We start from the raw sequence: 22451 nt of genomic DNA, 5'->3' as shown, positions 1-22451 counted from the left end.
TGGAGGGTATGGGCCAACAGCAGACAGAAGGGATTAGTTTAATTTGGTGCCATGTTTGGCACAACATCGTGGCCTGAAGGGCCTGTTCCTGTGCTGTACAGTTCTGCATTCTAGGTTCTAAATAGTCTGGCTGTAAAAGGAAATCCTTGGAAAGGCTATGCCTTATTGACAGAGGTATAACTGTTTTTATTGATGCACTAAGTTCATAATTATCGTTGAGCAGTCTCTGTGGCCCAGAGGACCTAATTATTGTATTTGTGGCATGACATTTTTTGCATCGATTTGAGAAAAACAGAAGTTTAACATTTCAGCTTCCACGTTGATATTTTGTATATATACCCATTCTTATTTTTCTGTGAAATGATTGAAAGGTGAAGGGCTTATACAGGATAAGGTAAATGGCAAAGGTCTTTTTCCCGAAGGTGGGGATGGTCAAAACTAGGGGGTGTATTTTTAAGGTGAGAAGAGAAAGTTTTAACAAGATGTGAGCGGTTAGTTTGTGGAATGAACAGCCAGGTACAACGTTTAAATAGTTATAACATTTAAAAGACATTTGGATAAATATATGAAAAGGAAAGATTTGGAAGGATATGGTCCCAATTCAAGCAAGTGGGACAAGTTTAGTTTGGGAACATAGTTGGCGTGGACTAGTTGGATCGAAGGGTCTGTTTCCATGCTGTATGACTCTATGACAGTAAATATTTTTTACTACTTGGATTGCTGTTTGAGAATTCTTCAGTGTAACGAATTAAATGCTTACTGTGCATAATGACATAATTATTGCTCGATGCCTGAAGATGATCTTGAATTGACAATGAATGAAAGTAATTTTGGGAGTGGAGAAGCCCATACCACGGACAGTTGTATCTTTTGAAGCTGTTTTCATGATTAGTGATGAATGCTGTCAATTCACCAGTGACTGCAGAATGAAGACTAATGAGTTTTTAATTTTTGCGCTGAAATCAAATTTTGTTTTTCACAGATGTATGTATATTTCTGGGGTGCCAGGGACAGGAAAAACTGCAACAGTGCATGAGGTGATGCGATGTCTGCAATATGCAGCGAAAGAAGATGACCTTCCATCCTTCCACTTCATAGAAATCAATGGCATGAGGCTTACAAACCCTCATCAGTCTTATGTGCAAATATTGAAGGTACAAATCTAATTTTAAGATGCAATCGATGCTGTCGAGTTTGCCATATTATTTAGTTTATTGTCCTCAAAGGAAGAAGGAATTATAGTTTATATATAATGTTGTGTACCAAACAATCCCCTGCAGAAAATTATTTTTTGTTAGGTGTATGAAAAACAAGGCTCCTTAGAAATGCATCAGGTAACTGTTTTGGTTATGAGGTATACGCTGATCAGAGTACTGAGAGAAATATGAATATGCTACTCAGTACATAATTTCCTGGAAAAAAAAGACTTATCAGTTTGGCTCAGTTGTTAGTGTGTTCCACTTGGGTCTGGTTGTGTTTTTTGACTCCACTTAAGACTTCCGCGTACAATCACATTTGAGTGCAGTATTAGGTGTTGGTGCATCATTGTTCTGATGAAATATTAATCCAAAAACATGTCTACTAGATAAGAATTCCAAGTTACATTGTGTAGGTAGAGAGCTGTCTGCTGTCCAAGTCACCATCCTTCCTTAAGCCAGCATCAGAAAAATGGATGAATACTCAGACTTGCACTTTATCTTGGAATTTTCCTGCAGTAGGAATGGCCACAATATTTACTACAAGTGTTAAACTGCAAAATGTAATCAGTTGCAACTGAGCTGCTATTAGAGAATTATAATGTAAAAGAATAAAGAAGAGTAATAAAAGAAACATTTTTAATGGTGATTAATCTTCCTACTACGTTTTGCAGAAGTGTTGTGAATTTTTTTTAAAATTCTGCTTCTTAGTTATTGACAGGACAAAATGCCACTGCAGACCATGCTGCTGCATTGCTTGAAAAGCGGTTTAGTACACCAGCACCAAAGAGGGAGACCACAGTGTTGTTGGTGGATGAGGTAAGGATTTAGCATATATAATATTATAGTATTATATTATAAAAGTTTGGATTGAGTTCTCTAATACTACAGTCGGTTCCCGAGTTACAATTGGATTCTGTTCTTGAGTATGTTGTAAGTAAATTTGTATGCAAGTTAAAACACAATGTAGTACAGTATAAAATAGCCATTCATAAGTACGAATGAATGTTCACATGTTGGACCTTTGAAAAGAATATTAGTACACCCCTATATGGGATCTCGTTCATAAGTACAAGCATTTGTAAGTTGGACGTTCATAAATCAGGGACTGCATGTACATAGAAATTCTGGTGGCATTTGATGTTTGGTAACAGTTAAACCTGGCCTATGCAGTGCTTTTCAACTTTTATATCTCATTATTTTGGATTGACCGTTTCCATAATAAAGACTTTTTTCCCCTCCAGATTGATGCTTAATTAATTCACATCAATTTTTACAGTACACTGATTAGTGTTTATCATAGTCTTTTGTACTGCCATTTTAAGTAGTTTTTAAAAAATATGAACAGAAGTGCAAGTTTTAATTTGTTTGGGAGACTTAAAAATGATATAAGGTCATAGCGGATTAGTTAATCTTCATCTGCATATAGCAAAGATGGAAACCACTGTGTTCAATCCCCAAAACACTCATTCTGTGTTAACTGTAATATTTGTAATCTTGGTATTCTATTTGATTCTGATGAGTTTCCTATCACGTGTCCACATCATGCCCACCTCCTTTGCATGATCTTATATGCTCCTGAATCCTTCATCCATAACTTCAATTCTAGACTTAACCTGTTCTAGTATACTTCTAACAGCCCCTCCCGAGTGTTAATTTTACATTATTTGAGTATTTAATGAATTCAGGTAGCATGCAGTACCTGGGAATCCATTTGTTCACCAATATATGTATCTCAATCTCGTTCCTCCATTAAGATGCTGTTTAAAAGCTCAAACAGGTAGGTTGCAGTCACCTGGCCAAAAATACTTTAATTTAAGGTGGATCAGCGTCAAAGATGGTTTAGTGAGATTGTAGACTTGCTTGCCGAGCCGGTGTGTTTGATTGCAGGCATGTCATCATCCTGCTAGGTAACGTAGTCAGTGCGCCTCCAGTGAAGCGTTCTGTCCCGCTTGTTATTTATATGCCTCAGTTTGCTGGGGTGGTTGGCATCACTTCCGGTTCTGTTTTTCAGTGGTTTGTGTATTGGATCCAGTTCAGTGTGTTTGTTGATGAGCTTCCAGTTGGAATGCCAGGCCTCCAGGAATTCCCTGGCATGTCTCTGTTTGGCTTGTGCTATTATGGATGTGTTGTCCCAGTCAAATTTGTGACCTCCTTTATCTGTGTGTATTAAGATCAGTGAGAACTGATTGTGTCTCTTGGTGGCTAGTTGGTGTTTGTATATCCTTATTGTCAGTTTTCTTCCAGTTTGGCCTGTGTAATGTTTCTCACTGTCTTTGCATAGTATTTTGTATATTAAAGTAGTTTCATTGGTTGTGGGTATGGGATCCTTTACGTTCATCAGTAGCTGTCGCAGGGTGGTTATTGGTTTGTGGGCTACCCTGATATTTAGGGGTCTGAGTAGTCTTGTGATCATCTTTGATGTACGGTAGGGTGACTAGTGTGTCTAGCTGTGTTGTTGTGGTCTGTTGTGCTTTATGGGTATCCATTTCTTTTAAAAACTCTGTACAAGTGCTCCTGTTTTGCTTTGTGCTATTCCAGGTTGCTGTAGTGTGCTGTGGCTCATTTGAAAAATGTCCTGAAGTACCTCCGTTTACAGGTGTTAGGGTGTTTGCTGATGTCATTTAAGTATCTGGTCCATATGTGTGGTCTTTCTGTATATGGTAATTTGGAGTTCCCCGTTGTTCTTACGTTCTAACATTATGTCTAGGAAGGGTAGTCGGTTATTGTTCAGTTCTTTGTGAATTTTATTCCTGTGAGGATGTTGTTTGCGTCAGGGGGTTTCTTCTCGTCTTATGCGTTTGATAATCACGAAGGTGTCATCTACATAGCGGACCCAGAGTTTGGGTTGTATAGTGGGGAGCGCTGATTGTCCTAACCTTTGCATTAACGCTTCTGCAATCAGTTCTGATATTGGGGATCCTATTGGTGTTCCGTTGATTTGTTTGAAGAGATGGTCGTCGAAGGTGAAGTTGGTTGTGAGGCACAGATCAAGCAGTTTCAGGTGCTGTCCTTGTTGATGCTGTTGGTGTTGTGGGGTGCCTGCCTTCCTGATTCGTCCAGCAGTGTGGCAGTTGTCTCTTTGGCTAAGTTGATGTTTATGGATGTAAACAGTGCTGTTATGTTGAAGGATATCATTGTCTCGTCCTCTTCTGTCTTGGTGTCTTTGATGTTGAGGAATTCTTGGGAGGAGTGGATGGAGTTGGTAGTATTGCCAACTAAGTATTTCTGTTTCCATTGTAGTTCTTTAGCTAGTCTATATGTTGGTGTACCTGGTAGTGAGACAGTGGGTCTGGGGGGGACTCCTGGCATGTGTATCTCAGGGAGTCTACAGAAATGGACTTTCTATGCTTCCATGGACTCCCTAAGGTACATGCTAGTAAAGTTACCTAGCAAGGTGACGAAACATCTGCAGTCAAACACACCGGCGCAGTGAGTAACTTCATCTACAATCCGAGCTACAAACCTCAAAAAAAAATGGCTCAGTGGTTTTAAAGTACCAATCGTCATCAGTTGATATTTGGTCTTTTAAAAAAACAATTATACATAACACCCTGCTGTAGACTGAACTACAGCAATCTGTCAAGCTTGCTTTAATGATACCACCCTCTTGTCACCTCAAACAGTAAGAATTATGAGAACAACAAGGTTATGGAAACACCATTGCTTCCTCTGTAAATCATGTGCCTTCCTGTACATGGTTGTTCCTTTGTTGCTAGGTCAAATATGCTGCAAATCCTTATCTAAAACCATTGGGAGACCTAGTCAAGAAAATTACCTACTTTAACTGCCACCATGTGAACTGGAGTGATCAATGTGCTACCTTCCAAAAGCACAATACTGCATGATCTTGTGAAATAATAATTAAATCAAACTAAGCTAGGCTTTGAATTCACTTACATGTAACTTCAGTTTTCGATATGTATTCCTCTTAGCTTGATCTTCTGTGGACCCGGAAACAGAATGTTATGTATAATCTGTTTGATTGGCCAGCACGAAAGCAGGCAAAATTAGTGGTTGTGGCAGTAGCCAACACGATGGACCTGCCAGAGAGGATCATGATGAACCGGGTAGCAAGCAGACTGGTGAGCAAAATCTATTCTAGAAATAATTGCTGTTTGTTTTTCTGGTAAACTGTGCAAACATTTAAGATATTTGATGTGAGACTCCACTGAAAAGTTGCCTCTTGTTTGGGTTGTTCATTTTTTTAAAAACGAATGATGCACATGTTTTGCTTAATTGTTAGCATTGCAGTATTCTGTTAGATAGTTAAGTTGTAAAAGTGAGAAACTTAATAGATTATTAATTTCTTTCAAAATAGGGACTGACCAGAATGTCATTCCAACCATATACCTACAAACAGTTGCAGCAAATCATTTCATCAAGACTCAACCAATTAAAGGCTTTTGAAGATGATGCTATTCAGTTAGTAGCCAGAAAAGTAAGTATAGTTGAATAAAGCTGACAGTTGATGAATTGAAGATGATGAGTTTTTAAGAAAAAATCTTTTTCATCAGGAGAAACCGCAGACTTGCAGATAGATTATTGCACGGAGGAAAAGAGCACATTTTTCCATCTGAGCAATAGAATTGGATACCAACCACTTGTGTATATAAGTACCAGGCTACTCTTTTGTACCATGCAGGTAGCAGCTCTGTCTGGTGATGCAAGGCGTGCTCTCGACATTTGCAGGAGAGCTGCTGAAATATGTGAATATTCAGACACTCGGCAAACTATATCCAAACTTGTGAGAATGCCTCACGTGATACAGGCTCTCGATGAAATGTTTTCCTCACCCTACATTACTGCTATAAGGTAAATAATTAAATGCTATGTTGACATGACTTGACTGAGACTGTTCACTTCAGATAAGTACATGTTTGATACATTTTATTGTACAGTGTTCTTTTGGTGATTCCCAGATTGAATTCGATGAAGTGTTTCTCATGTATGTTGAATTCTTGTTGTGCTCAACTCGTATTCTCTTAGTTTCTTCTCTTCTCAAGGGAAGGTTTTTAGAGCATTGTAAATGATATTAAAGGTTTGTCATCTCCAATGAACTAAAACTGGTTCTTTGACAGCTCAAAGACCCATTCATATCCTCGTGGATTTTCCTGTTATGTGTGTGGCCCATTGGTCTATCCTCTGAGGCCCAATTACTGCTGCAAAGAAATCTGCAAAGAAGTTCTTTTGGGGAGAAGCACTGCCTGTTCATGAAGTTTGAAAATATCAGTCAATTGTGTCAGAAAGCAAGTATGACTCAACAAGAAATCTTAAATCTTGCCAAATATTAGGTTTGTGGATTTAATTAATTCAACTGACAAGAAACATTGTCCAGCTGCTGAAATCCTCAGTCATGCTATTGCTATTTTCAGATTTAACAATTGTGGTACTCTTTTGGCTGGTCTTCCATTTCCTTGCTAAATCACACAATTTAGGTTTTGCTGGTTCGGAAAGCATTTAATGTCCATTCCTAATTCAACTTGAGAAGGTATTGGTGCGCTGCCTTCTTGAAATGTTGCAGTCTTGTGGGTGTAAGTATATTGCAGAGCTGTGAGGGAAGAAATTCCAGGATTTTAACCAAAAGGCAGTGAAGGACAATATATTTCTAATTTAGGATAATTTATGGCTTGGAGGTGGTGTTGTCACACATCAGTTGCTGTTGGCCTGCTAAGTGGAAGAAATTGTGGATTTGGAAGGTGCTGGCCGAGGAGATTCAGTGATGGTAGTTCTATTGAATGTAAAAGGGCGACTGTTAAATTTTCTCTTGTTAGAGATGGCCATTCCCTGACACTTCTGTGCTCAAGCCTGAATGTCGTCCAAATCTTGCTGCATTTGGACCTGGACTGCTTCAGTATGAAATTGTGAATAGAGCTGAACATTATGCAGTCACCAACGAATATTGCCACATCTGACCTTTATAATGGAGAGAAGGTTGCTAACGAAGCAACTGAGGGTGGTTAAGACTAGAACTACAATGAGGAGCTCATGCAGTGATGCCCTGTGCCTGAGATGATTGAACTCCAACATCCACAACCATCTTCTGTTGTGCTAGGTTTAACTGCTCTTGCTGGACAGTCTGTCCTTAGAGTCCCATCAATTCCAGATATGCGCAGGCTCTTTGATGCCTCTGTATTGAGGCAAGTAACCCTCAGTTTTCCTCAGCTCATTTGTCCATATTTGGACCAAGATAGTAATGAGGTCAGGAGCTGAGTGACCCTGGTAGAAACCAAACTGAGCATCAATGAGCAGCTTATTGTTTTGTAAGTGCCAGTTGATAGCCTGGCTGGCATACATGATGCTAGGTGCCTTAGGAGGAGGCCAAGATGGGTCATCCAGTTGGCACTTCTGGGTAAAGGTGCCATCTTCCACTTTCTGTAAGGTTGAGCTCATCCAACACATTGCTGCGAGATTAGTGTGCCTACCTATGTTTCAGGGCTACCCACCTGTCCCAATTTAACAGTGCAATATTCTGATATTGAGTTCTTTGGTGGGATAAGAATGTAATTGATCAGTTATAATTTCAAAGTTTCAAGTGATTGAGATTGCAGTTTCTGTACTAATATTTTCCTCCCTTTCTGTGCCACAGAAATGCATCTGCCCAGGAACAAATGTTTATGAGAGCCGTGCTCGCTGAATTTCAACGACGTGGGCTAGAAGAAGCAACATTTCAGCAGGTGGTTACTGACACATTTTATAACCTACTCCTCAATAATTGCATGGAGTGACCTTTTTTTTTCAAAAGAACTGCATTTTTAATGAACTGGGAAGGATGAGGTAGCTATGTGCATCTTTCATACATGTTCAAAAACCTATTAATATATTCTATTTGTAGATCATTTTAATCCGTAGCAAATCAGTGAGAGTCCTTTGATATTTGTTTTGAAAATCTGGTTATTTGTTTTACTAATGCAAGTGAACTATTCAACTTATGGTCAGTAAATTTACCAATAATTTCAGCAAATAATCTGTCAAACTTGGCAATAATCATATTTCAGCTATTCATCCATTGCATGGCTTGGTGTTATTATCACTGAATTGTTAATTCAGAGACCCAGGTAATGTTCTGGGGACCAAACTTCATATCCCACCATGACATAATGGAATTTGAATCCAATAAAAATCTGGAATTAAGAGTCTAATGAAGAGCATGAATCCATTGTTAACTGTCAGAAAAAGACAATAATGCCCTTGAGGGATGGAAATTGCCATCCTTACGTGTGACTTTAGACCCACAACAATGTGGTTAACTCTTAACTGCCCTCTGAGCAATTAAAGATGAGCAGTTAATGTTGGACTAGCATTTGATGACACCTTCATCCTCTAAATGAATAAAAAAATGCAATATATTGCGCAGTAAAATGTGCATTGCTGTTTAATCCTATAGTTTCATAAGCATTGGGACAGAATATTCCAATTACTTTTCTTGCATTGCTCCTAATTTTAGTACAAAATGCACTTGTTCGATAATTTTGTCAATAGAATAGGTGAAAAAATTATTTTGAATTATAATGTAATCAGTCCAGTTTTCTGACACTTCTTGTGACTTTAGGAAGAAATTGGAAAGGGAAAATATAACCTAGTTAACAACAAGCAACAAATGTGACAGGGTGGGAATGCCAAGTCAAAATGCTTATGCTTTAAAATATCGGCAGAAACTCTCAAACTGCTTTCCATGTTTCTCTCAAAGTTGAGTTGAAAATATGTTGGTAGACTAAATTAACATTTTTATGTCAGTAATTCTTCAGCCACACCTATTATGTTTCCCATCAAGATGTGCGACATTACAAAATCTTAATGTCAGTATAACGTTTTACGGTTTTTTTTAAGGTTACCAACATTTTAATGCAGTACTTTGTGCAAAGTTCAAGATTCTAAATTTATTAATCTGCCCTTATCATTTTTCCAGATCTACCAGCAGCATATTGGACTATGTAGAATAGAAGGTCTGCAGCCTCCAACAATGTCCCAAACTATGTTGATTTGTACAAAGCTTGGCGCTTGTCGTCTACTTCTTGTTGAATCTAGTAAAAATGATCTTTACATGCGAGTACGATTAAATGTTAGCCAAGATGATGTCATGTATGCTTTAAAAGACTAATTTGTTAAATTTCTGTAATGCAATATGAATTGTACAGTGTGTTGTAGTGTGTTGTTTTAATATTGTAATTCTTAACCAATATAAATCTTTTTAACAACTTCAGATTTTCTATAGAAATCTTTAGGGATAAGGTTATTTTAAGCTCTTTGTATAATAAAGAATTCTGAAATCTGCATTACACGGTTTGGTATTTTCAGTAGAGCATAATACAAGGCCACAAGTGCTGTACTGTAGTCCCGTATTTCTCTACATACTAAATGTTATTTATTTCCCACTGTATTCCTCATGTTACATAGTGTTCCTTAAAAAAGGCATGTAACATGTTCCTGCGTGGCACGGTGGCTCAGTAGTTAGCACTGTTGTCGCACAGCACGAGGAACCCTGGTAGGTTAAGTAATTCAAATTCAGTAAAGTGATCAGGGACAACGGGGTGTGACTGCAAGTGAGGCAGGTAGGGGGATCCTGAGTTCAGGAGTGGAGGAGCCTCAGCTTTTGACCTTATCCAACAGGTACGAGATACTTGCTCCCTGTGTGGATGAGGAAAAGGGCTGCGGGGAGGATGAACCAGCTCACCACGGCACCATGGTGCAGAAGGCCATTCAAGAGGGGGGAGCAAAAAGACAAGTGGTAGTTATAGGGGGTTCTATAGTTAGGGGGATAGATAGTATCCTTTGCAAGCCGGATCAGGAGTCCCGCATGGTGTGTTGCCTGCCCGGTGCCAGGGTGCAGGACAATTCTGACCAGCTTGAAAGGATATTGGAGCAGGAGGGGGAGGATCTAGTTGTTGTGGTCCACGTTGGGACTAACAACATAGGCAAGGCGAGGATGGAGAACCTGTTTGGGGATTATCAAGCACTAGGAACGAAATTAAGGAACAGGTCCTCGAGGGTCATAATCTCCGGATTACTGCCCGAGCCACGTGCAAATTGGCTTAAGGATAAGAAAATTAGGGAAGTAAACACGTGGCTAAGGGAGTGGTGTGGGAAAGAGGGGTTCCATTTCATGGAGCATTGGCATCAGTTTTAGAACCAGAGGGATCTGTACTGATGGGACGGTCTCCACCTGAACCGATCTGGAACCAGTGTCCTAGTGAAAAGGATAAATAGGGTGGTCACTAGGACTTTAAACTAGTGAGTTGGGGGGAAGGGAAAGGGAAAACAACAGGGAGTATGATGGTAAATAAAAAGGTAAGCAGCAGGTTAGCATGTGTGCAGGAGGGTTTAAGTTCAAGGCAGACTATGAAAGAAGCAAAAAGGAAGGATAACTCAGGAGATGATATGAGAGATGTTGGAAATCATGAGGGTAAGAAAGCTAGCATAAAGGCACTTTACCTGATAGCTCGTAGCATTTGTAACAAGGTTGATGAGTTAACGGCACAAATCATTGCGAATGAATATGATTTGGTAGCCATTACGGAGACATGGTTACAGGATGGTCACGACTGGAAGTTAAATATCCAAGGGTACCAGACTATTCGGAAGGACAGACAGGAAGGTAAGGGAGGTGGTGTAGCTCTGATATTCCAGGACGACGTCAGGGCGGTGCTGAGAGATGATATAGGTTCTATGGAGAATGAGGTTGAATCCATTTGGATGGAAATTAGAAATTCTACGAGGAAAAAGTCACTGATAGGCGTAGTCTATAGGCCACCAAATAATAACATCACATTGGAGCGGACAATAAACAAAGAAATAACTGATGCCTGTAAAAATGGTACAGCAATTATCATGGGGGATTTTAATCTACATGTAGATTGGTCGAACCAGCTCAGTCAGGGTAGCCTTGTGGAGGAGTTTGTTGAGTGTATCCGTGATAGTTTTCTTGAACAGTATGTAATGGAACCGACGAGGGAGCAAGCTATCCTATATCTGGTCCTGTGTAATGAGACAGGAATAACTAATGACCTCGTAGTTAGGGATCCCCTTGGAAGGAGTGATCACAGTATGGTTGAATTTAGAGTACAGATGGAGAGTGTGAAGATAAAATCCAATACCAGGGTCCTGTGCTTGAACAAGGGGAACTACAATAGAATGAGGGAGGACTTGGCTAAAGTAGACTGGAAACAAAGATTTTATGGTGGGACAGTTGACGAGTAGTGGAGGACTTTCAAAGCAATTTTTCAAAGTGCTCAGCAAAAGTATATTCCAGTGAAAAGGAAGGACTGTAAGAAAAGGGGTAATCTGCCATGGGTGTCCAAAGAAATAAGGGAGGCTATCAAATTGAAAGAGAAGGCATACAAAGTGGCCAAAAACAGCATGAAACTAGAAGATTGGGAAAACTTTAACGGTCAACAGAAAGCCACAAAAAGAGCTATAAAGAAAAGGAAGATAGAACATGAGAAAAAACTAGCACAGAATATAATGACAGATAGCAAAAGTTTCTATAAATATATAAAATGAAAAAGAGTGGCTAAAGTAAACGTTGGCCCTTTAGAGGATGAGAAGGGGAATTTAGTTATGGGATATGATGAAATGGCCGAGGCATTGAACAGGTATTTTGTATCGGTCTTCACCGTGGAGGACACTAATAACATGCCAGTAATTGACAAAGAGATGAAGGTAGATGAGGACCTGGAAACAATCATTATTAGGGAAGAGGTAGTGTTGGGCAAGCTAATGGAGCTAAGGATTGATAAGTCTCCTGGCCCTGATGGAATGCATCCCGGGGTACTAAAAGAGATGGCGGGAGAAATAGCAGGTGCACTGGCGGTAATTTTCCAAAATTCGCTGGACTCTGGGGCAGTCCCAGCAGATTGGAAAACAGCAAATGTGATGCCACTGTTTAAAAAGGGAAGTAGACAAAAGATGGGGAATTATAGACCCGTCAGCTTAACCTCTGTAGTGGGGAAGATGCTTGAGTCTATTATCAAGGAGGAAATAGCAAGGCATTTTGATAGAAATTGTCCTGTTGGGCAGACGCAGCATGGGTTCATGAAGGGCAGGTCATGCTTGACAAATCTTTTGGAATTCTATGAAGACATTACGAGCAAGGTGGACAATGGGGACCCAGTGGATGTGGTGTACCTAGATTTCCAAAAGGCCTTCGACAAGGTGCCGCACAAGAGGCTACTGCGTAAGATAAGGATGCATTGCGTTATGGGTAAAGTATTAGCATGGATAGAGGATTGGTTGACTAATAGGAAGCAAAGAGTGGGGATAAATGAGTGCTATTCTAGCTGCCAGGCAGTGACTAGTGGTGTGCCCCAGGGATCGGTGATGGGACCGCAATTATTTACAATTTATATAGATGATTTGGAGTTGGGGACTACGTGTAGGGTGTCAAGGTTTGCAGATGACACTAAGATGAGTGGCAGAGCAAAGTGTGCAGAGGACTGTGAAACTTTGCAGAGGAACATAGATACATTGAGTGAGTGGGCAAAGGTCTGGCAGATGGAATACAATGTAAATAAATGTGAAGTCATACATTTTGGTAGGAGTAATAGTAAAAAGGGTTATTACTTGAATGGTAAAAAGTTGCAGCATGCTGCTATGCAGAGGGACCTGGGTGTCCTTGTGCATGAATCACAGAAGGTAGGTCTGCAGGTACAACAAGTAATTAGGAAGGCAAATGGAATTTTGTCCTTCATTGCTAAAGGGATTGAGATTAAAAGCAGAGAGGTTATGTTGCAGCTGTACAAGGTGCAGGTGAGGCCACACCTGGAGTACTGTATGCAGTTTTGGTCTCCTTACTTGAGAAAGGATGTACTGGCACTGGAGGGGGTGCAAAGGAGGTTCACTAGGTTGATTCCGGAGTTGAGGGGGTTGGCTTATGAGGAGAGACTGAGTAGATTGGGATTATATTCATTGGAATTCAGAAGATTGAGGGGGGATCTTATAGAAACATATAAAATTATGAAGGGATTAGATAAGATAGAAGTAGAGAGGATGTTTCCACTGGCAGGTGAAGCTAGGACAAGAGGGCATAGCCTCAAGATTAGAGGGAGCAGATTTAGGACTGAATTGAGAAGGAACTTCTTCACCCAGAGGGTTGTTAATCTATGGAATTCCTTGCCCGGTGAAGTAGTTGACGCTACTTCAGTAAACGTTTTAAAGATAAGGTAGATTTTTTTTGAACAATAAAGGAATTAAGGGATACATTGAAAATGTGGTTAAGTGGATCTGAGTCCATGAAAAGATCAACCATGATCTTATTGAATGGCGGAGCAGGCTCGAAGGGCCAGACGGCCTACTCCTGCTCCTAGTTCTTATGTTCTTATGATTGCACCCTCGGGCAACTGTTTATGTGGAGTTTGCACATTCTCCCTGTGTCTTCGTTGGTTTCCTCTGGATGCTCCTGTTTCCTCCCACAATTCAAAGATGTGGAGGTTAGGTGGGTTGGCTGTGCTAAATTGCCCATAGTGTCCAGGGATATGCAGACTAGGTGGATTTGCCATGGGAAATGCAGGGTTACAGGTAGGGGGTGGTTCTGGGTGGGATTCTCTTCAGAGGAATGGCCTGCTTCCACACTGTAGGGAAGCGCTGAATGTGTCGTTACTTTTATGAATTAAAATGCAAAATTTCTTTCAACAATGATGTGTAGACTGACTATAATGTTTAGTTATTTAATTTTACCTGACCAGTGAAACAGAACGAAGCCTTATCAATAAATATTTACAGCCTTAATCTTTCAGTACGTAGCCAGTGGAGTCAAACTCTGGGAATCTGAAGTTTTATGGATTGCGTCAAAATGTGATGAATACAAAGTTTGGAAAATAGGTTATAAAACAAAAGTATAATTTTACGATGCCTTTCAAAATAAAAATATTGTTCCTCGGTTGCATATATTGAAACAAGACCATCCTTGTATAAAATTGCCCCTTGTTTTCCATTAAAAACTTTGACTTGTATATAAGCCACTTTCTTACCATCACAATGCCCAAGTTCATAGAAAACTTGCTTTCACTGCACATTGGCAATTCCACAGACTACAAACAAATGGAGAATGGAGACCAGCAACCTCATAAAGGAGCAGCATTGAAAAAATACCTAAGTTTTGTAATATCTACTCCTGTAAACCTTTAAACTTGTGCATGGTGATTTAAGTTTCCAGATCCTCTTGCTGGAGAAAGATAAACAATGTTCATGTAGTCTGCTTTTGAATGACTTGTTGCAACAATGGAGTAATTGTTTTGATTCTTTAATCAGTCTCTATCATCAACTCCAGACATCAGGTGAGGAAAATCCAGTGGAGACAGATTTGAGAAACTTGGCACCAAAATTCTCATATTTTACCTAATCCTGCTTATATATACCAAATTGCATATACATAGTATTTCTTTGATCATTTCTGAATGTTGATCCAAATCATTTGTTTAATGTGGTCAATACAAAGAGGTGGATCAACAAAATATGGAATATTACTTCTGATTAACTCGCTTGAAAAGAAAGCAGCTGCTATTGTTTTTATTCAGAGGGGTTCAAAATGGAAAAGGCAATAAAGAAAAATATTCCTCTATTTAGGTATGCTGAAGGATGCTTTACTGAGCCATAAAAGATACAATATTGACAAGTATAGATGAACACAGGAATCTTAAATGTTCCACGCACCTAATATTCTCAAGTTCATAAAGAGGCATAGAATATGAAAGAGTTGATGGTCAAACTCTCTCGTGGAGTGATGCAGTTAGCCGTATATATTTCAAAGGAAATGTTAAACTGAGACCTGTTTTCCACTGCAAAATGGTGGAAAAGACCTTTTGGCGATATTCAAACAGTCGGGATTCTGCCAACGCCACTGAAACATTTAACATACATGTGATATACAATGCAGAACTGGCCACTTGGTCAAACCAGTTCATGCACCATTGGAGCTTCTATCTTTTCCCGGATAAATCCATCATGGTAACTAAATGATTTCCTACTCCCTCATTGTTTAGCTTTTTCGTCAAAATATTTACTAGGTTATCTTGAGATCTTTGCTGAATGCACATTGGCTGCTATCCATGTTTACAAAGCAAGCGGCTGTTAAAATACTTTGGTACCAAGAAGGACATGACATCCCAAATGAATGCAAGTCTTTTTCACCCCACCGCTTAGAATACATCTTATCAAAGCATCAGTGGACAGGGATTGCAAAAACCCACGATGAGGCAAGTGGGCCGGAAAGAAGAAACATGAACTGAGTTTGCGCAGTAACAGCCGCCAGCGCACGGGACCGGAAGGTGGTACCTCTGGCCCAGCCCCTGTGGAGAAACGCATTCACCACTCGGTCCTCCTGATTATATCACGTACGGCGTTCAGTTGGAGGAAGTTGTTGTTTTAAACTCGACAGTTTTTTTCTCCCCCCCCCCCCCCCCCCCTCTCTTGTTAAGTTTCTCGTGGGCTGGCGCCTGCCAGATGCACCATGTTTGCAGGAAAAAACAAGAAGCCGCCGAGCAAAGGCCAAGGCGCAGCAACTGCTAAAGAAGTGAGCGCACGAATGAAAACAGCTCTTGGTTATTACCTTTTTTCATGGTGTTTCCAGCAGAAATGCGCGGGTCTGGTGGGGATCGGGACGCGGGTGGCAGTGTGCTGTGAAATGTTTGTATAGATACCGGGACATCTGAAACGAAATTAGAAATTGCTGGAGAAGCTCAGTTCTGTAGTTGTGGAATCCCCTGTGAAAGGGGTGAAAGCAGTTCCGATGAAGACTCACCGGACTCGAAACGATCAACATGCTTTCCACAGATGCTACCAAACCTACTGAGTATCTGCAGCAGTTTCTGTTTGTCTTCACCCTCTTACAAATTGCATAACATTTTACACTAATTTCAGGCTTTTTTTGTGTTTGTTGTTCTGTAATAGCTGTAGTTGTAAATACGTGTTTATGTTGTCATGGTGAACTAATCTTATTTTGAAAAGAAACGAAGTGGCCGTTTACGTTTTGCAGATTGGTGTTACTGCAAGGTAACAGGTATGTCATATCATGATTAAGTGGGATGTGATTAAACACTTCACCGAGCAGTGTAAAATATCTGCCAATGACATCGAGCCCATCTTCCGTATTATACACTTGTTCAAGGGTTGTGAATGACCGTGACTTTTAAGATTATATTTTAAATCCCAAGTTGCCTTCTGGAATGAGTGCAATCCGTGTATTGATGGTGTTCCCATAAACCAGAAAATCCCAGGTTTTTGAGCTGTTTGTGATGACGGAATGGTGGTACATGTCAAGGAGCTTATTGTTTGTGATTTATACTCAAGGGTAGGAATATTACTGTTGGGAAATAGAGCTTGATTAAGAAACAGCAAGCATTCTGGGCGGGCACACCCCCTGGATGCAGAGTACAGTTGTTAACTGCCTCAACTGAAGGTCTTATTCCCAACTCCAGTAGAGTATCTTTATGTGCCAGTATGTTGCTTACAGTTCCAGCACCAACAATCTTTAATTTTTATTCAGCCGTTGAGTGGAATCATCAACTTTTGTAAACATAGCACTGTAACTAACTAGATTAATACTGACCAGAGAACTAGTTCATCTGCAGACAGGGAAATTTTATCCTGTTTGTCTGAGCTTGACTTGATTCAGGCCCAGTGGTAAAATGCAATATAGAACTATTACTGTACAATGCAATTTTAAAATTTAAATATGTAAGTCTAATCATTTTCACTTGTTTTCATTTTGGGTTGTGTTCTTGTATGCTAGGTGGCACATGAGTACAGGTATTAAAGTGATGATATTTGCTAAATTCTGGATACATTTTGATTAGCTCGGAAAAGGAGGTGGCTGGTTTGTCTGCAGCACAACTATTTAGCGACTTTATTGTGGCATGGTAGTGGTGTCCTTACTCCTGGACCAGGAGGCTCGGGCTGAAGTCCTACCTGTTCCAGAAGTGTGCAATAACATCTCTCTGAACAGGTTGATCAGAAAAATGGATTAGATGTGTTTTTAAAAAATTGCTTCAGTTGCAGTTAGCTACTATTCATTGGAGGTGTAATATATAGTACACATCCTCCTCCAGGAGGAGCCAAGACAGAAGTTGCTAGAAACTCAGCAGGTCTGGCAGCACCTATGAAGAAAAAAATCAGAATTAACGTTTTAGGACCTGAAACATTAACTCTGACTTTTTTGTTCATAAATGCTGCCAGACCTGCTGTGCTTCCAGCAACTTCTGTCTTTGTTCCTGATTCACAGCATCGACAGTTCTTTCTGTCCTCCAGGAGGATTCTGATATGTTTGAATAACAGCAATTTATGTGTTACTTCCTGAAATTCTGCCAAGGGCCCCCAAATGACTACAATAATGAGCATTGTACTTGGTGACTCCCAAGTTTTGTTCCCAGATCATTGCAAATTTAAGTTGATCCCAGCCGACAGGCGAAAAATGAGCTTAATTCCTGTGCATCGTTGCTTGTTTAGAGAACCCACATGGAAGATGCTTATTGGTCGCAAGAGGTTTTTTTTGTCTCTTAGCTATTAGCGCTTTTCAATCCAGGCCAATGCAAGAGCAGTTGCCAGTTGACCAAGGATAGAAATTCTCTAAATGTTTCCTAGCACAAATTACAATTTCCAGGAGAACATTAGAAAGGAAAACTAAGATCTCTTTCTGCAAAACAGGACGTGCAAACATTATAAACAAACCTTAAATGAGAACATAATGTCAAAATTGGTGACAGCAGAGTTGGAAGTATTATTGTCAGGTGCTCTGAGTTTCATTATGTATTAAGACATTGAAGAAAGTGAAGAAAAATTACTAAAATAATACCAGAACTAAGAAGGTAGATATTTCAGAAAAATTGAACAGATTCAGTGGGTGATCCCTCAAAAATGAAGAAAATTATGAAAGGTTTTGATAGGGTAGAGGTCGGGAGATATTTCTCTTCCTGCAGGTGAGACCAGAGCGAAGAACCATAAGTATAATGTAGTCGCTAATAAATCCAGTAATGATTTTTTTTTTTAAAATCATTCATGGGTTGTCGGCATCACTGGCCAGTTTTTATTGCCTGTCTCTCATTGCCCTTGAGAAGCTGGTGTTGAGCTGCCATCGTGAACCGCTGTAGTCCACCTGTCGGTTGACCATGATGCCGTTAGGGAGGGAATTCCAGGAGTTTGACCCAGCAACAGTGGAGGAACGGCAATATATTTCCAAGTCAAGATGGTGGGTGTCTTGGTGGGAAACTTGCAGGTGGTGGTCTATCTGCTGCCCTTGTCCTTCTGGATGGAACTGGTTGTGGGACTGGAAGATGTTGGGAGTAGCTGAAGATGGTTTGTCCTTGGAAACTATCCTGAGGAACTTCTGCAGAGGTGTCCTGGAATTGAAATGACTGATTTGCAGCAACCACACCATATTCCTATTTACCAGGTAGGACTCCAACCAGCAGAGGGTTTGCCCCCGACAGCCATTGATTCCAGATTTGATACAGCTCCATCATAAGGTGAGAAGTCCACTGTCTACAAGGCACAAGTAAGGAGTAAGCTTTAGTACTTCCCACTTGCCTCAATGAGTGCAGCTGGAACAACACTTGAGAAGCTTAATGCTATCCAGGACAAAGCAGCCCACTTGATTGGCATCACATCGACAAACATTTACTCCCTCCTCCACTGATACACAGCAGTAATATGTATGATCTACAAGACGCACAGTAAAAATTCATCAAAGATCCTTAGACAGCATTGTCCAAACCTGAAACCACTACTATCGAGAAGAAGGGCAGCACACACATGGGAATACCCACACGTGCAAGTTGCCTCAAAGCCACTCACCACCCTGACTTGGAAATATATCATTGTTCTTTGCATTGCTTGATCTGCATCTTTGAATTCTGCCCTTAATGGCATTGTGGGTCTACCTATAGTGCATCAACTGCAGTAGTCCGCCAAGAAGGCAGCTCACCATCACCTTCACAAGAGTAACCAGCGTTGGCCCAGCCAGCAATGCCCATATTTCACGAGTTAATTTTTTAAAAATTGTAGCCTAGACCCTTTTAAGGGGAAGCTAAATAACCAAATTTGGGATAAAGAAGCAGCAGCATATATTGATGGAATTGCTGAAGAGAGAAGGATTTGAGTGGAGCATAAGCAGGTTTTTTGGGCTGAATGGCTTACTTGTGTAAATAGTGTGTATGTAATGCAACATATTATGCTGGCAGCAGTCTGCTATACAGACAAATCCCTACACGTTATAAATCTAGGAGTTAATGTTTGCCATTAACTGGTTCAGAATAGAAATTTCGACATAAAGAATATGACACCTTGCATGAACACTGGCATTTATTTACTATTAACATAATTGCAGTTAACTTTGTTGTATATTCCAGGTTAATAGGCAATTGGAGGAAAGTCTTATGACACAGATGATCTTTTTTTGACACAGCTTGGCCTGTTTGTAGACTTCTCACCTGAGGATATGATGATGAATACATACGGGGATGATGATGATGACGACGGAGACCTGGAAGCAGAGTTAGCTGAAATAACTGGAAAGAAGCCTGTCACTAAACCAAAGCCCAAAGGAAAATGTTGGTATACTTCTGATTGTAATCTAGTTAACTAGTTTAATCTTTGTTAGAATTAATAGCAACTATTATTTCCTGAAAGCTTTGATGTTTTAAAATCATTTATACAAGCCAATACTTAGTTGAAATAATGAAATTTACTGATAATCAGCAAGCCCATTTAATATACGCAGACTGTACAGATGTATCTTTGGCCATGATATGGTCTAGCAATTTGACCTGAAATGTAATATTGTCACTGGAAAAAAAAAAAGTGACCGAATAAATGGATGGCTTTCTAATACCTTAATTGTTTCACATTTTAAGCTATGGACTCTGCTATAGATTTGAAAACAAATAAGATGTTATTCAGGAAAACATTGTAGAGAAAAATGATAGAAACTCCAGTTGATTTGACTTAGTGAAGGAAAAGATATTCTGTTGAATTACCATATAATCTTAAATGCTATAGTGCCCTTTGGACAGAGACACCCTGGAACATTTTCTGAAAAGGTTTCTATTCTAATGAGTATTTTGTGATCGTAGTTTTTAACTTGACATTCTTAATTATTTTTGGTTATCTACTCAACTGTTACTTGAAGTGAGTGAAAAACAAACTTCAGTATGATGGGAACACCAGCGGCAACGTGTAGGGAGCTATCACTGTAGTCAGCTCAAGGACTGAACTTCCACTTCAGATCAGCAGAAACAAATAATAATGAGTAGTTCCAAAGACCACAATGTGGCAAAAACCAACCACCATCAACCATGTTCTTGAAGGAGAGTAGGAGTAGACCAGGCAAGTCTTAGTTGTGCATGAGAACATTCTTATCATTCACTTTAACTCAAAGCATTGTGCATGACTAATAAATGAATTGATTGCATGATTCCAAACTTTAATGAAGGAGAAATCATTTCAAAGTTCCATTCAGAATGGAGGTGGATAACCTAATGCAATATTCATGTGAATTATATTACTTGCATTGTGCATAAGGCATGTCTGTTAAAATTAATGCAGTTAACGAAAGCATTGTCGCTGTAGCCATTTTGTTACCAGTCCAAAAATTCTATTGGATAACTCTGGGACAGGAAATGATGCGTATGCCTCTTCCTTTCCCCATTAAGAATTCTATGATAGTGTAATAGAACACACTTTCCTTTTAAATTTATACTTCCATTGCTTTGCCTTCTAGAAGAATTTCTTAGTTGCATGTACGTGACAAAGTTGACCACTGGTGCCTACTGGAGCTTGTAAAAGCTCTTTCTGGATCTTTTCAATTGAATCTTTTGCAGGAGTCAGAAGAGTTAATTTAAATAATGGAGATGCTGAGTCCAGCTGTGTTCTAAAACACTTAGAAGCGCAGAATTCTGTTGTAAGGCTCATGTTCATTGGAGTCAGTTTTATACTCCCATTTCTCTTGAATTCAACATTTAATAAGATTGTTTTGAGACTCTCACCTTAATTTGGGATAAAGTGAAGGGGAGGTCAAATGGTCCGTTCTGAAGTCTGCCCAACAACTGCAAGCCTTGGTGATCTGCCTATTAAAGATTAAAGGGAGGTCCGAGTTTCTTTTGCAGAAAGAAGGGCTTCAAACTTGGAGATAACAGTAGCAGCATCTGGGTTTGCAGTGCTACCATGAGACTGAGACTAAGACTGCTAGTCTCCAAAGTCCCCAGGAAGATGTTGAGACTGAAACAAAAAGAAAATTGCTGGAGAGGCTCAGCAGTCTGGTAGCATCTGTGAAGGAAAAAACAGAATTAAAGTTTCGGGTCCGGTGACCCTTCCTCAGAACTGAAGTCTGAGGACTCAGAAGTGATGTTGGGACTGATAGTTTGTAAATAGTTATGCTTTAATTTGTCCATCTGTTTCCAAGATAAGAGAGTTAGTCTCGAGGATAGTGAAGCAGTATTTCTACCTAGGACCAAGATGCATGTGATCCATCTTTCAAAATAAGACAGACTTTGAGAAAGAAGAGCTCCAGAGGCATTGCTGAAACTCTCAAGACACAGGATCTGAAAAAGAAACAACAGCTGGAAGTTGAAAATCTTTATAGTTTGTCACACTTAAATTGGGACCCTGTATTCAGCTCGGCGGGGGGGGGGGAACAAATTTTTAAGGATTTGAAATAGACTGGAAGATTCACCTGGATTGGATTAAAGGGAGTATGTCTAGGTGAAAAAAAGTTCAATTGTGAAATCACTTTTGAGTTTAGGAGTTACCAGGTTGCGAAAGAAAAGAATGAAATAAATCTTCAGGAGCTTACAATCACTTAGGACTGGGTCTAGAGTATATCTGTGAAGTAGTTATTTTGAATGTGTTAAAAGGAAAAGGAGAAAGTTGTGTACTTTATTTTAAAGTTAAGTTGCCTACAATAAATAGTACTTAGTCACTAGCACTTTCAATCTGTGGTAAAAGTCTTAAAGCATGATGTCATGTCAGCCTTTCAGCTATTAACTGGATATTTAAATTTCATTTTTAAAAGGTTAATGACCTGTATGAAGTTTGTAACAGAATCCTTTGAATGCTAATGAAAACCATGAATTATAAAGCATTGACTAAAGGTATCTGTAAAGATAGTGCACTGGAAGAATTTTGGTACCATAAATGACAAAACTATAAAATTGACAGATTGCACCTTCAACTTGCTTCTAGTACAGGAATTTTTTTCAAGAAAAAAACATTATTAGCTCCTGTGAATTTTCTCTATTCTATAAGAATGTAAAATAGCATCAGCATTTTGTT

At 39.6% G+C, this 22451-nt stretch overlaps 2 protein-coding genes across 2 annotated transcripts in view; both read left to right on the top strand.

Moving 5' to 3' along the window:
• Positions 1 to 9475, top strand: part of orc1 (origin recognition complex, subunit 1) — a 28071-nt gene extending 18596 nt beyond the window's left edge. Inside the window, exons 10-16 of the mRNA XM_048602099.1 lie at positions 983 to 1154; positions 1908 to 2015; positions 5132 to 5281; positions 5518 to 5637; positions 5842 to 6011; positions 7786 to 7873; positions 9106 to 9475. Coding sequence (XP_048458056.1) covers positions 983 to 1154; positions 1908 to 2015; positions 5132 to 5281; positions 5518 to 5637; positions 5842 to 6011; positions 7786 to 7873; positions 9106 to 9297 — 1000 coding nt within the window. The 3' untranslated portion in view covers positions 9298 to 9475. The remainder of the gene's footprint in view (positions 1 to 982; positions 1155 to 1907; positions 2016 to 5131; positions 5282 to 5517; positions 5638 to 5841; positions 6012 to 7785; positions 7874 to 9105) is intronic.
• Positions 9476 to 15476: 6001 nt separating this feature from the next.
• The window catches only part of LOC109923552 (coiled-coil and C2 domain-containing protein 1B-like), a 65705-nt gene continuing 58730 nt past the window's right edge, over positions 15477 to 22451 (top strand). The window contains exons 1-2 of the mRNA XM_048602098.1: positions 15477 to 15702; positions 19588 to 19732. Coding sequence (XP_048458055.1) covers positions 15640 to 15702; positions 19588 to 19732 — 208 coding nt within the window. The 5' untranslated portion in view covers positions 15477 to 15639. The remainder of the gene's footprint in view (positions 15703 to 19587; positions 19733 to 22451) is intronic.

Source organism: Rhincodon typus, chromosome 10 (assembly GCF_021869965.1).
Source record: "Rhincodon typus isolate 14 chromosome 10, sRhiTyp1.1, whole genome shotgun sequence".
Classification (NCBI taxonomy): Eukaryota; Metazoa; Chordata; class Chondrichthyes; order Orectolobiformes; family Rhincodontidae; genus Rhincodon; species Rhincodon typus.
The sequence above is the reverse complement of the archived record's forward strand: the minus strand, read 5'-3'. Positions and strand labels throughout refer to the sequence as shown.